This window comes from Liolophura sinensis, chromosome 8 (genome assembly GCF_032854445.1).
Source record: "Liolophura sinensis isolate JHLJ2023 chromosome 8, CUHK_Ljap_v2, whole genome shotgun sequence".
Classification (NCBI taxonomy): Eukaryota; Metazoa; Mollusca; class Polyplacophora; order Chitonida; family Chitonidae; genus Liolophura; species Liolophura sinensis.
This window is the reverse complement of record NC_088302.1, coordinates 31,295,791-31,310,167: the sequence shown is the minus strand read 5'-3', so window position 1 is coordinate 31,310,167 and position 14,377 is coordinate 31,295,791. Positions and strand designations below refer to the sequence as shown.

Here is a 14,377-nt window from a genome sequence, read left to right as displayed (position 1 = left end):
GTCGTCATGGTAGTTGCGAGCTCGTAACTGGGCCCTGATCAGTATACATATGGTACTTTCTGACACATCACACTTAACGTTTACCTTAACGTTGAATAAGACACAAAGATAATACATTACGTTTGTAACTTACGGTTATTAGCGGGCCAGGAGACCATCAAGGACGGAACATTCCTCGTGTTATTATTGTTTAAACGTATGCAAAAACTGAACTCACTTCACGCACTGATTATTTAACATAACACTTGAACATTTACCTTGACTCCAGTACACAAAAGACAACAAGTCATTAAATCCATAATTTACGACAATTTACACGCATGCATAACATCAACGATACACTTTTTCACCTCTTGACATTGCGCTTTACAAGAGTGGACAACTTGAGCCCAATACATTAAGTACTTTTTGAGGTACAACTTGAGTTCAAGAAATGGAGTACTTTTTGAGGTACAACTTGAGCGCAATAAATAAACATGAACAATTGTTTGAACATGTACATATGTAAATAACAATTTGTCATATTTATAACTCTTTTGTGTATACTAGAGAACCAATACCAAAATCCACTTAACATACAGTACTATTGAAAGACGCATCATATCCATGAATAACACGTCATATCCATGAAACCCGTGTCTTATCCATGAAGGCCAAAAAGGTTCAGATTCACATTCTGGAAAAAATGGTGGAATTTTAAAATGCTTTCAGCATATTTTGTCACCATTATATATCCAAGGTGTCATTAATGTGTTTAACTTTTGCAACAAACTAGCATAACATTTAAAGACAAAAAATTTGTTTCAGGTAACAAAACTGAGTAGTAACCTACAACAAAACAATGAGACGGAAGATAGAAAGCCCAGAGAGAGAATCCCGACGTCTAAGTAGCGAGCGTTAAAAGCGTTAGTTATATAACAGCAACTTATAAAAACAGTCTAGTACACACACTGCAGGTGTAAATCAGTCTTTAATATTGGGAAACACAAGCAACTGTTCATTTGTTGATTAGGCATGAAGTGGTTCCCTGTGTGCTTGTGTATTTATTTTTTTTCGCTCAAACAGAATAACAGGCAGCCACAGCAGACCACGAGAACGAGTCCTATAGCTAACATGATGTAACAGGCGGTCAGCTGCCAGAAGGCGAACAGGTAGAGCGTCTGATTGCAGTAGTTTTTGGACACTGGATCTGCACTCCATATGCTGTATGTCCTATACACCCAAACATTTCCTGAAAGATAAAGAGTGAGCGAGTGAGTGTTTAGGGTTTAATGTCGTGTTTAACAATTTTACATTCAGATGACGACGAAGGAGATCTTCGAGTGCACGTAGTGTGCCTCCTTGTTGCAGGATGGATTTCCACCGCTCTTTTATCTAGTGCTGCTTCAATCAGACGACTTACCCGAGGCAAGTAAGCCGCCCCACCCAACCAATTATACTGATACGTATCAACCAATCCTTGCACTAGCCCCTCAATGCTGAACGCCACGCAAGGAAGCTACAACTTCTAGGGTCTTTAGTGTGACCCGACCCAGGACTGACCCTGGATCTACCATCCACGAAGCGGAAGCTCTACCAACTGAGCCATCGGTGCCGGTAAAACACAAAGAAAACAAAGCCTTATGATCAGCCCGAAGAGTTTTCTGTCGCTGGCGTCAATGGACAGGTACCTTTTCCCGGGCAGTGGCGAGTCCAGTGCAAGCCATTTTTTTCATAGTACACGAGCACTGCGTCACTAGTTTGGTGCAAATCGTAATCGCAAAAGCAGGACTAAACGACAGACTACACAGACTGGACACTGGTTACTTAGTTACTTACTTACTGAGGTTACCCACTTGTTTAACACCCACCCTTCACTTGTGAATTAATCAAATTCGTTACCACAGATGACAATAAATTAACACGAATAAATAAACAACACAACATGGCACAAACAGCTAAACAAATACCAAACTAATAATGATTCTTTATCAAGTATTTGCTGTTCATTTTGTATAGTACATGTGGAAGAGTTAATATTTTTGGATACAAGATGTTATTGAAGCTTGAAAGTAGACGATTTATCACTGTGCAATCTACCAAGCACTCCCTATGACTTAGCGGGATAGGAACCCAAATCTGCCTAAACTAGGGTGAGAATATCTATACCCTGGTGAAGAAATGAACTCGTTGTTGAAGACCAGAAAAACATATTTTTCTTTCAACCTCGACGTCGAATGACAAGCAAAATAGCTAATGAGACGCTAGCTTAAATCGTGAAAGAGTTTTACATTGAAATCTGAAATTCAATAATTCAAGTCAGACAATGGGCGCCTGGCATTTTTGAAACCACCATATTGTTCATGTTATACAATACTGTTCAAATGTTCCTTCGGTCACACCATTTTACACCACAGGTATGTTTTTCAAAAGGTCTGGTACCCGTTTGCATGCTTTTTACCTTCGACAAACCCTTGATTAAGGGAAGAGATGAAACCGTAATGAAAACAGAGAAGGAGATTCATTTTTGAACACTGTCTATCGACAATAAACCTGTCACATTCTTACCCGAAATCCAGACAGAGCTTATCCTTTGAAGACTGACTAAACTGCAATGAACCAAGCTGTAGTGAAGCAAGGTACGAGACACAGAATGTCCACAGAGACATTGCACGGGACTGTCCAGACTATGCTTAATCTTTGAAGATCTACCTAACTGCAATGAACCAGGCTGAAATGAAGCAAGATACGAGACACAGTATGTCCAGACAGACATTGCATGGGCCTGTCCAGACAGACATTGCATGGGCCTGTCCAGACTATGCTTAATCTTTGAAGATCTACCTACCTGCAATGAACCAGGCCGTAGTGAAGCAAGATACCAGACAGAGAATTGTGGATAGACATGGCGCCGGACTGTCATCACTCTCCTCTCCATCTCTCTTGGATTTGGCGCGATTGCAGAGGCTTATAAAGAAGTAGAACAAGCCAAATGACCCACCGACTACAAGGTAAATCGGGATGTATCTCTCCACTGGACAATCGTGAAGATACATGGAACCTGGTGAATGGAATATGAATATGATATCAGACGATAATAATTCCTCACTGTATCTGTTAGTTTGCTATAATCATAAACAGAAATCTGTGTAAGTATGTTGCAATAACTTATGACATTAATAACTGCTTTTCTAACTCTTCTTCCCTTGAGTGAGTGAGTGTTTGGGGTCTGACGTTGTACTTAATAATTTTTCAGTCACGGCGACGATTCTCCCCTTGAAGATAAGCACACATTTCCTCCCCTACGGTATTCTTACTCTCTCCTGGGTCAATCTTATAGAAAGACTTCAAAACCTTGACGAATCTTAATGGAACACTGCTTCGCTTGATTCACACACATGTTCTCTACCCTACTCGTCGTGCTTATCGGAGCACTTCTACCCTTGAAGTTTCCCACTCTTAATCTCCCCTTGGTCATCTTATAGGAACACCTTCCTCCCTTGATTCACACACATCTTCTCCACCTCATTGGTCATTCTTATAGGGATATCTTAGCTTGATGATTCACACACATTCCATTCCACTGGTGGAAGCCTTCGTGGATCAGCAGCGTAATGACCCAGGAGCTTCTCATCAATGCAGTCTCTGTGAGTTCAAGTCCAGCTCATGCTGGCTTCCTCTCCGGCCGTATGTGGGAAGGTCTGCCAGCAACCTTCAGATGGTCGTGGATTTACCCTAGGCTCTGCTCAGTTTCCTCCCAGCATAATGCCACCGTCGCATAAGTAAAATATTCTTGAGTACGTCGTAAAACACCAATCAAATAAATAAATAAATAAATAAATATTCCACTGGCCATTCCCATTGAACACATCTCCCCAGGCTTGATGATTCACACACATTCTATCCCCCTGGCCATTCTCACTGAACCCATCTCCCCAGGCTTGATGATTCACACACACTCTATCCCCTTGGTCATTCTTACTGAACTCATCTCCCCAAGCTTGATGATTCACACACATTCTATCCCCTTGGTTATTCTTACTGAACCCATCTCCCCAGGCTTGATGATTCATACACATTCTATCCCCTTGGCCATTCTCATTGAACCCATCTCCCCAGGCTTGTATATTCATGCACATTCTATCCACTTGGCCATTCCCATTGAACCCATCTCCCCAGCCTTGATGATTCACACATTCTATCTCCTTGTTCTTTTTTATTTAACCAGTCTCCACACGCTTCCTTTGAAAACATTCTATCCCCTTGGTCATTCTCGCTGAGCCCATCTCCCCAGGCTTGATGATTCACACACAATCTATCCCCTTGGTCAGTCTCACTGAACCCATCTCCTCAGGCTTGTAGATTCACACACATTCTATCACCTTGGTCATTCCCACTGAACCCGTCTCCCCAGGCTTGATGATTCACACACATTCTATCCCCTTGGTCATTCCCACTGAACCCATCTCCCCAGGCTTGATAATTCACACACATTCTATCCCCTTGGTCATTCCCACTGAACCAATCTCCCCAGGCTTGTAGATTCACACACATTCTCTTTTTATCACCCCAGGCTTGTAGATTCACACACATTCTATCCCCTTGGTCATTCCCACTGAACCCATCACCCCAGGCTTGATGATTCACACATTCTATCCACTTGGCCATTTTCACTGAACCAATCTCCCCAGGCTTGATGATTCACACACATTCTATCCCCTTGGTTATTCTTACTGAACCCATCTCCCCAGGCTTGATGATTCACACACATTCTATCCCCTTGGTCATTCTCACTGAACCAATCTCCCCAGGCTTGTAGATTCACACACACTCTATCCCCTTGGTCATTCTTACTGAACTCATCTCCCCAAGCTTGATGATTCACACACATTCTATCCCCTTGGTTATTCTTACTGAACCCATCTCCCCAGGCTTGATGATTCACACACATTCTAACCCCTTGGTTATTCTTACTGAACTAATCTCCCCAGGCTTGATGATTCACACACATTCTATCCCCTTGGTTATTCTTACTGAACCCATCTCCCCAGGCTTGTAGATTCACACACATTCTCTACCCTTGGTCGTTCTTTAATATAGGGACACTTTTCCCCTTGATTCACAAGCATTGTATCCTCTTGTTCTTTCTTACAGGTAGAATTCTTCTCTCCATTCACGCATATTATCTCCCCTGCAGGCTGGGTTATTTTCACAGAAGGTCTTCTGGTACAAGGCATTTGCTTTTGGTATCAGTTTCTACAGGACATTATAGTCACCTGCTACCTTCCTCAGCCTATAACTGCCACGTCCAGAAGAAGGGTTTCACACACACCACACACAACAATATCAAATTATTTAAATAAGTAACACCTACCAATAACGATCATAGCTATGGGAAGCGCTGTGGACAAGCCCAGGATAACAAGACCGACAACTGAAACAAACGATTGACTGAGTGACTGAGGCTGATCAATTTTTATCAGGGATAACTGAGAAAGGTTTGTAAGACATTGTATGCATGCATGTTGAGCACATGAAGAAAGCCTATGCCAAAGTGACTGACATGAAGCGAATCAAAATGATGTAGTATCTTTTATCACTTTCTACTAAAGAATGTATTTCTCACTGGACTGTGGACCATAACCTTTATACCACAATGGAGTTAGTGGGAAAAATTGAAATTTAATACGGCAATTGAAGAATAATAGTTCACTTCAAATTCGCACAGGTGTCAAAGAGCACAGTAGCTTATGCGTTCACTTTAACACGAGGACTTTGCTGTTGTGTAGGCGTATGTTCCCAAGAGCATGATCCGCCTAGGTAAACTTGTTCTTCTCTAAGGAGGCCTGTGGTTACCGCATTTACATACACTGTCGGTTATACAATCTTGCAAAATCCACTAATCATGCATATGGACAGTTCTAAGTATACCGCCAAGTATCAAGTATTAGTATTTCCACAAGTGTTCCTGACACAACCAGCTCCTTACATAAGTAGGTGCATACTAAAATGTATTGGTGCATACTAAATGTATAGGTGCTTACTAAATGTATAGGTGCTTACTAAAATGTAGGTGCATACTAATAAGTCGGTTATCAAAGAAAACAGCATGCAAACCCAAATTGTATATATTTGATCCGTGTAGATTATTTCACATATACGAAGGCTGTCAGCTAGGTTCATGATCAGAAGACACTGATTATGGCCTGAAGTCGGCATTATTTCAGACATGTCAAGGAAACGAAGGGCTATGGTTTGGCACTAAATCAGTCGTGTTTCAGTACCGGTAGTACACTCAAAAAAACCCAATCTGTTACTTTTAACATAAAATCTATTGTATGAATGATACTAGAATGTATTCTGTTATTATAACATAATGCTCATAATATTCTGCCAGTATAATGCAATCTTTATGTTGATTTAATAGAATATCCGTGCATATTTAACAGAACAATCCACTGATATAAACAAAATAAATTAAATCCTCACTCAGACAACAGAATCATTTAATTTTTTTTGGTAGTGTGAAGTCTTGTGGTCTGAACAATATTTCTTTACTGCCCATGCTGAAGGCATCAATCATCATGATATATTTGAATATTTAGCATCATAATATAAGATTTCATTTATTACACATAAAAAGCCTGCCACCATCTGGACATTTATTACACGATTGACAAGAAGGAACGGGACATACTTGATCCGCAAATGACAGAACAGCACAGTTTGCAAGCATTCTGGGTAAAGTCGACCGTTCCTTCGGATTCATCTTTAGTCTTCTTTATTTTCCCAAATAGTGATTCGTAAGATGGTGGAGCCTCATCTGAAACACAATCAGTCCTATATAAATTTCATATCATTTTGTTTGCTTGAGGTATCACTTGGGGGTATCTGACACTTGGGGCCATCGCATAGCTTACAACAATATTTCAGTCATATCAGAACGACGTCTCTTCACACCCGGCCAGTCCAAATCTGAAGAGCTGCTTCACTGGGTAGCCATGCCAACCACACCAGAGGCAGGAACACACCATCCAATCCCATGCAGTATACTGTTAATTAGCTGACCGATAAATAAATGGCTTACTCTTTGCTTCTGAAGCACCACAATGTGAAATTTAATCTTCTGGGCATAACCTGAGTTATAGGGTCTAATTTGTTTAAAAGAAAAGACAACAAACAATATAGTCATAGAAGGGTCGAAACAGACGGCCGCAGACATTTTGTGTGATGTGCTTGGTAACCCTAAAACTTTTATTCCGGCGTCCTTAGTACTGATGTCAAGTGATGGGCCACATTACAGAAACCAAAAACACAATGTTGCATCACCTATACCTACACTCAGATGGCTAAAACGCAAAATAGGGTCCATGGGACACCTGTTGAAACAATTCGACATCTGAATTCTATCTGCTTGCCTACACTGGATCATGGACCAAACTGCATTGGTGAGAGGCTCCTGAGCCATTGCACCGCACTGGCGAGCTCACCTCCTCGGCCATGGAGGCCCCCTTTTTACTTTGAACTGTGATATCTCAGTTTTGAAACATGACAAAAATAGAAAGTTATGCTTTTTAAACTTTGTGTGTGAGACTTTACTGATACATACATACACATTTTTTTTTTTTTTGTTTTTTTTTTTAGTTACAATTTGGGTATCCCCGTCAAGGTTTGACTATCAGCATTACAGCTCGACTATCAGCATTACAGCTCAGCTATCAGCAAAACGACTTGGCTATCAGCACTACAGCTTGGCTATCAGCATTACAGCTCGGCTGTTAGCACTGCAGCTCGGCTATCAGCATTACGATTCAGGTGGGGTGGACCTAGTACAATGCACAATCTCTAGCAACACTGGTCTCAGTGATCCTGTTCTGGGAGAAACCAGCAGACAGCTCAACCGACGATGGCTCCGACACAAAATTGTTTTTTTTTTAATTTTTTTATTTATTAAGTTGGTGCATGTTTAATGGATCCGGATAACTGTGTGAGTAGAGTGAAGCTCCACAATTTCAAGTACCTGACACACCTCCCAAATTTACAGCCGCAGCGGTGAAGCAGCATGAGCTGGTTTTGAACATGCGACCTCACTAGTGAAGAGCCTGATCCAGGGCTTTAACAGTCTGCCAGGAATTAGTAAAGGGTGCAAGGTATACACATCATGACATCTGCACATACCTCCTATAGGTCCTGTACTTTCATAAGATGGAGGCGAGGTTTCTCTGTTCTGGGAAGAAATCAAACAACATTATTTAAAACTATGAAATTGTCATTTCTATCCTTTCTCACAGACTCAGGTTAAGCACATATAGAGGTGATAAATTAGTGTTTTCCAACTCAAAGGGTTGAGTGAAGATATGTGGATGTTATGACATGAAGGCTTTCAATGTAGCAAAACAATAAAGTGAAATGTCTAAAAAATACATTTTGTGGAAAAACAATGCTAAAATATACTCACCACATGTCCACCTTCTACGTCAGCCATTTCTGTGAGTTTCGTCTCAATGGTAAACTTTGTGCATAGAGATTCAAATGAGATCTCAATTCAGGAGAGCCTAGATATGAAGCAAGACACAAAATCTTGGTTACTTTGTGCCACCCAGTCGGAATTCCGCAACTCCAGAACTGGTTGATCCAGCTCAAAAAAAAAGGCATAGACATTTAGTAATACCACTCTGGGGAAATTCTGCAATACTATGTATTGTATTATAGTTACAGTCTTCCTGTACAAAAGGAAACAGATCCCTTTTCTATGATAACGACACTAGGCCAGACAACATGATACATAGACTACTGATGCGCTTTGTAAACAGTTTAGCAAATCTGTGGTGAGACCTACACAGGATTTGCTATGCAAAATGTCCCTAGACTTATCTAATGACAAACAATAATTAAACAGATAGTGCATGCTGTGGGATGGGACATCAGGAATTGTCAGCTCGAGAGAAGCGATATTCAACAAGGGCTAAGCCCGAGTTGAATATACCCTGTCAAGAGCACTCCGATCTCCTCCACTTATATCACGGACCACTGTCAAAGAAGTGCAGGAGTTTAACCACCAAATACATAAACAAATAGTACACGATGTTGCACAATGTTCTAGTATTCTCCCAAATCATGAGTTATGATCTCAAAGCAATGGAAGAAGCTTATGCTTTCACGTTCACAAAGAAAATGTAGGCCTACATACCTTGGTGTAAACATATCAAGTGATATCACAGCTTTAAACTAGGTCGTATGTATAACTTAAGCCTATACACACTGCCAATGCGCATATGGATGCAACAAATGTAACAGTCCACATTGTCACACGTAGCAAAGCATAGGGCCTATACCTGTAACGACGGTGTTATGTGCGAATAAAGGAAGTACCTGATCTTTATTAATGCGTTTATTTGAATGGTGTTTTTACGCCGTGAAAGAATATTTCACTCATACATAGGCGACCAGCATTACGGTGGAAGGAAACTGGGCAGAGCCCAGGGGAAGCCCACAACCATCCACAGGTTGCTGACAGACCTTCCCATGTTAGGCCGAAAAGGAAGCCAGCATGAGCTAGACTTGAACTCACAGCGACCGCAAAGTACCTAATAAGTACACTTTATGGGAATATCATTAGTATAGACATATAGATAGAAGATATAATAAGCCACTAAATTTAGTTCCCTAATTTCTTTTTGTATACGAAAGACAGACTTTCAGTGCAGTGTCAATGGCCCTAGGAGGAAAAGACAGTAATGTCACCCAAACTGGGCAGAAAGGTTTACCCTAACACACATAAGAATGACAATATGGTCACTCCCACCACAACCCCCACATGTGTATGTAACCCAAGCAGACAGTATTGATTTCTTCACAAATGCGGAAAACCCCTATTGTTTTGTCAGTGTATAACTGGGGTGAGCTTGTGTAGGGCACTTCAAAGCTATTGTTTGTTCATATTGATTTTTTCTTCCACTCCGACATCACATCACAATACAAACGCTTTAGACATGTATTGTAGGTCTATCACCCTACAATGTTAATGAACTTGAACATCATGAAACCCCATGCACTACATACTACAAAACGCATCCATATGCCTACTGCTTTAGTAATACATATATCGCCCTCTATAAACATATACGGCCCGATAGGCCATATGATAGAGACCTCCCGACGTATGTCACATGTGGGAAAATAACAGTAACACACCACCTGTTTCGGTTACGTGCACATTTAGCTGCAAGCTAAATGGCATGTTCACGTTCTGTGTGCGATATACAAACATCAGATATGGGTTATTTCATTGCCAGTTGCTATATGGTCTCGCCGCTGGCAACGGCATGCAAATTCTACAGTATTAAACAGCCTGGGCAAAGCGTAAGCCTATGACACAGGCCTACATGCATGCTATAATACTGGGAGCTGTATCCAAATCCCAGTCACTTATACTAGATACATATAGGTGTTCTAGTTTTCTGGCTCACAACCTTGGTCTACATATTATACGCTGACCGTACACTGACATAATGTCGAATGTGTCATTATGTAGTGTGGTCATAAGAATTAGCACTTACCATGTACTGTACGGCCTACGCGTTCTGACTTTCGGCATGTCTGATCAACGTTAACGGACTGCGCATGCCCACCTGCCTGACCTCATTGTGAAGTCAAGTGTTAAAGGGGTTGTCGTGACGGAGTTAGTTCTCTGCATGTCTGCACGTTTGGTTGGTCTTACGACCATATACCAACGGGATAACCTCACAGCAGATATATTAGCTGTCATACTCACTGCACGTTAATATGGGGGCAGTATTACATGGCCGAGGCAGAAAAGATGTAAGGAAATTTCGAAATGGGCAAAAAACACGATCTTATGAAATACTAGTCTGTTTATTTCATTTCATTTTTGTGGTGAGATTATTTCATTATTTTAGTCATCAAACCTTAATGACGAATACGCATACTTTCTTTTATGGCCATGCAGCAGTATATGCCATTACAGAATGTACCCAGCCAATTCGGGCAATTTAGGGAATCAAAAATAAGGTGGGGTTCTAGTCGTGCTTTTTTTTTTTAAGTGAAATTGTCCGAACGAAGGTCTGTATGATCGAAGTTGGGTGTTATGGTAGAAACGTCCAGCTTAGCTTTGGGCTATCCCAAACCCCACCTCCTCCTCCTCCAACCCATGTATTTCTCATACCCCCGCCCTTTTGGTACAGTGACCGTCTGACAGCATGTCACTGGCCTCTTGACCTAATATGTTAATCTAAACTCGCCGAACAGAGGTTGTAGAACCTCGATAGCCTACCTAGCATGAAAGAGCCCTATGGATCGAGCACAGAGACTGAAACAGTTACCGTGTTTCGATCAGTTCAGATTACACGTTACGGAGCTGTATATGTTTCACCCGCAGGGGCCGATTCCACAAAGCCATTTCTGACTTAAGTTAAAGATTTATAATCGCTTTATAATGCTTAGGTTTGGTATGGGAAGCTGAAATTTGGACACTTTTGTCTTCAGATAATACTGATGAGGTGGGCAAAATTTTGATTTCTATGGTCGAAAAATAAGCTTTACGATTGTATTTCTGAATTTTGACTGATTTCAGAAGTGGATTTTTGGAATCGGCCCCTGATATATAATGAGAGGCCTATATGCTTACCTGAGTTAAAATTAGTCTTATCCCAGTGTATTATCGCCCATCAAACTGTACGTATGCGTTCAAGGTTTGAAGCTGGTGTAATACCGTTGACAGTCGCCCAGCTACTAATGATGCAAAAATCCATAAATGGCCGACCCGGATATAGACAAGAGGACTATGGCGCTGGTTCAACTTGGCTGGCGACCTTTTAGTTATAGTGTTTGTCAAACTACTCGCCGTGACGGTGCACAATGCATATGTGTAAGCCTATAAAAATAAATATAATTCAAGTCACATACACGTGCATTTCAAGAAACCAGTAGGTCATGCTGAATCATAAACATGTGTATTTGATAAAAAGAAAACCAAAAGTGGATAAAATGAAGTGAAAGTATTTTGTATATCAAGTAGATAGGCCTTACAGTCAGTGTGTTATTTACAGTCAGAACTGAAATGTCAGTGCGTCTGCTCTTTCGCTTTTGGTACGTACAGTATTACATCTAATATGGTACATCCATTATCACATGGATGAGCCGTACATGTCTTACTGCAACTTAGGCTTGTTTCTTAAATAACTGTAATGTACTGTCCAAGTATCCTGTCTCGCTGCAGGAGCGATAAACGCCAACCCGATCTCTGTGATATTAAATAAATAAATAAACAAATAAATATAATGATTGACGTTTAGCGATTGAAACTAGCAATAGAAATCAGCATAGGCCTGGTTGGATTTTAATTTGAACCTGAATCAGATGATAGGAATACAGAGGAAATATCCGTCTCCACGCACTGTTCTCGGGGCCTTGGTGGTGAAACAAACTCTTGGTTGCTTTTTTCCAAACTCTCCGTTCATTTCTCTTTCAATGGGTGCAGTTGAATATTTGAATTCCCTGTCCAAGGCCGGATTTGAACTCTCGTCTCGTGTGTCCCATAGCGATTGAAAGGCAAGAGCCTCTAACCTCTAAACCATGGTCCGCTCCTTGAAAAGTACAGATCCTATACTGATGAGATCACCACCGTGATACTCCTTATAGCGGATGTGCCCTTCTCTTCGCTCGCCTTGCATCACTGCCACCACTAGACAAGCTTAACCTTTTGAGCACTTGTGTCCTCTTACTGAACTATTTAATCAGCATTCATCAGTAAAATTTGTGTCAGGTTTTGATCAGAACCATGTTTATTCACTTCCTGCGTCGTCACCGTGCAGTGACCTCGGCACTGTTAAGGATTTCTGTACAAAATTTACTAGTGGTGGCAACGATGTGAAGAGTGAGTGAGTGAGTGCTTGGGGTTTAACGTCATACTCAACAATTTATGACGTCATATGACGACGAACGAATCCTTAGAGTGCATGTAATGTACCTCCTTGTTGCAGGACGGATTTCCACCGCTCTTTTATCTAGTGCTGCTTCACTGAGACGACTTACCGAAGGCAAGTAAGCCGAGCCATTATATTGATACGGGTCAACCAGTCGTTGCACTATCCCCTTTATGCTGAACCGCAAGCGAGGAAGTTACAGCTTCCTCTTTTAAAGTCTTAGGTGTGATTGGACCCAGTATTGATCCTGGATCTACCGCTCTCGAGGCGGACGCTCTGCCAACTGTGCTATCCGGGCTGGTACGATGTAAAGAGAACGTGGAGAGCGACGCATGCACTGTAAGGAGTATGCACCACCCTAACATTTTACGTGGTCTTCTTTTTCTCCCATTCATTTAAAGGAATTCCCTTGAAGGGTCATGTCATATATATGTTTAATAAATTTGAATCGCACAGTAATTCCTTTGATGTCTGGTCATGTCTGGTCATCCTCAAACACAGCTACTCCAATGAAACGGACGCCCTATTGTACCGTTGTTATTCGTTGAACTCTAACTAACATGTCATAGTACAGTTCTGATGAACTTATGACCCTTTACATAAAAATACCTGTACATGGATTTATGTGTTTCGGAAGGTCATTACCACAGAAAAATTATGGAAATATATTTCGCAGGTATGGTCAACAAAAGATCACTATCCTATGACGATAATTATTCTGTCTGCTTATTTTTTTTTTTTTTTTTTTTTTTCTTTCTACGATGATGGTTATGTTTGTTGGAAACCGGCGTAATCCAGCAATGTTTGGCAAGATACTGACGAACTTTCCCACGGGTGACCCACATATATAATGTACACCATATTGATGGGAGAGGAAAGGAGCCTTCATTGAAGGATATATGGCCACAAGGGAGTGCCAGGGTGCCAGGAGCTGTTAGAATGGGGAATATACAAATTCCCTGTCAGGTGCCGGAATCGAAACCGTGCCGCTTGTGATTGGAAGTCAAACGCGTTTAACTTCTCGGCCACGTCGCGCGCCCCTGGCCTCTGGTCACAAATACACCGCCTCTCGCCTAATACTTGGTATATATACATTTGGACCAAAATATATTTCCTTGTCAGCGACTGATGGACTCAGGAGACGACGTCTTATACTTATGATAAGACTATATATTGGTTGATCCACGCAGCAAGAACTCCAAGGGATAAAATTATATTGTTCTGCAAACAAACACAATTCAAGGTTTCAATTCTGTGCAGAAAGGGTTATAGGGTAAGTGCTAGCTGAAAGAAGGATGCAACATGAAATGTACACGACCAAAATGTGTCGCCTTTGACCTCGAGGCTAATTGTGGAATACAAAACTATTATTGGATTGGTGCTGGGCGCTCTATGAGCGCCCATATACAAGCGCCCATATACAGGCACTCATATACAGGCACAACAGTTTTCCG

General features: G+C 41.3%; 1 protein-coding gene across 2 annotated transcripts; it reads right to left on the bottom strand.

Annotated features, from left to right (window-relative positions):
• Nucleotides 1-140: 140 nt before the first annotated feature.
• On the bottom strand, nucleotides 141-11,757 carry LOC135472514 (transmembrane protein 272-like). 2 transcript variants are annotated; one of them, XM_064752043.1, is made up of 7 exons: nucleotides 11,627-11,757; nucleotides 8,438-8,534; nucleotides 8,158-8,206; nucleotides 6,677-6,802; nucleotides 5,354-5,413; nucleotides 2,828-3,040; nucleotides 141-1,231 (listed from the first exon to the last, which is right to left on the bottom strand). In XM_064752043.1, exons 2-7 carry the CDS (start codon nucleotides 8,462-8,464, stop codon nucleotides 1,044-1,046), a joined length of 663 nt encoding a protein of 220 aa, XP_064608113.1. In that variant the 5' UTR covers nucleotides 8,465-8,534; nucleotides 11,627-11,757; the 3' UTR covers nucleotides 141-1,043. The 2 variants fall into 2 exon arrangements, with proteins under 2 accessions (XP_064608113.1, XP_064608114.1); XM_064752044.1 differs by lacking the exon at nucleotides 11,627-11,757 and adding an exon at nucleotides 10,539-10,593.
• Between the last annotated feature and the right edge of the window lie 2,620 nt (nucleotides 11,758-14,377).

Bases quoted from the DNA above. Each gene is read 5' to 3' on its own strand.
- LOC135472514 (XM_064752043.1), bottom strand. From the start codon at position 8,464: ATGGCTGACGTAGAAGGTGGACATGTG. The intron at 8,207-8,437 runs GTGAGTATATTT...ATTTCTTCCCAG, and splicing joins ACGTAGAAGGTGGACATGTG to AACAGAGAAACCTCGCCTCC. The intron at 5,414-6,676 runs GTATGTCCCGTT...CGTTTGTTTCAG, and splicing joins TTCTGTCATTTGCGGATCAA to TTGTCGGTCTTGTTATCCTG.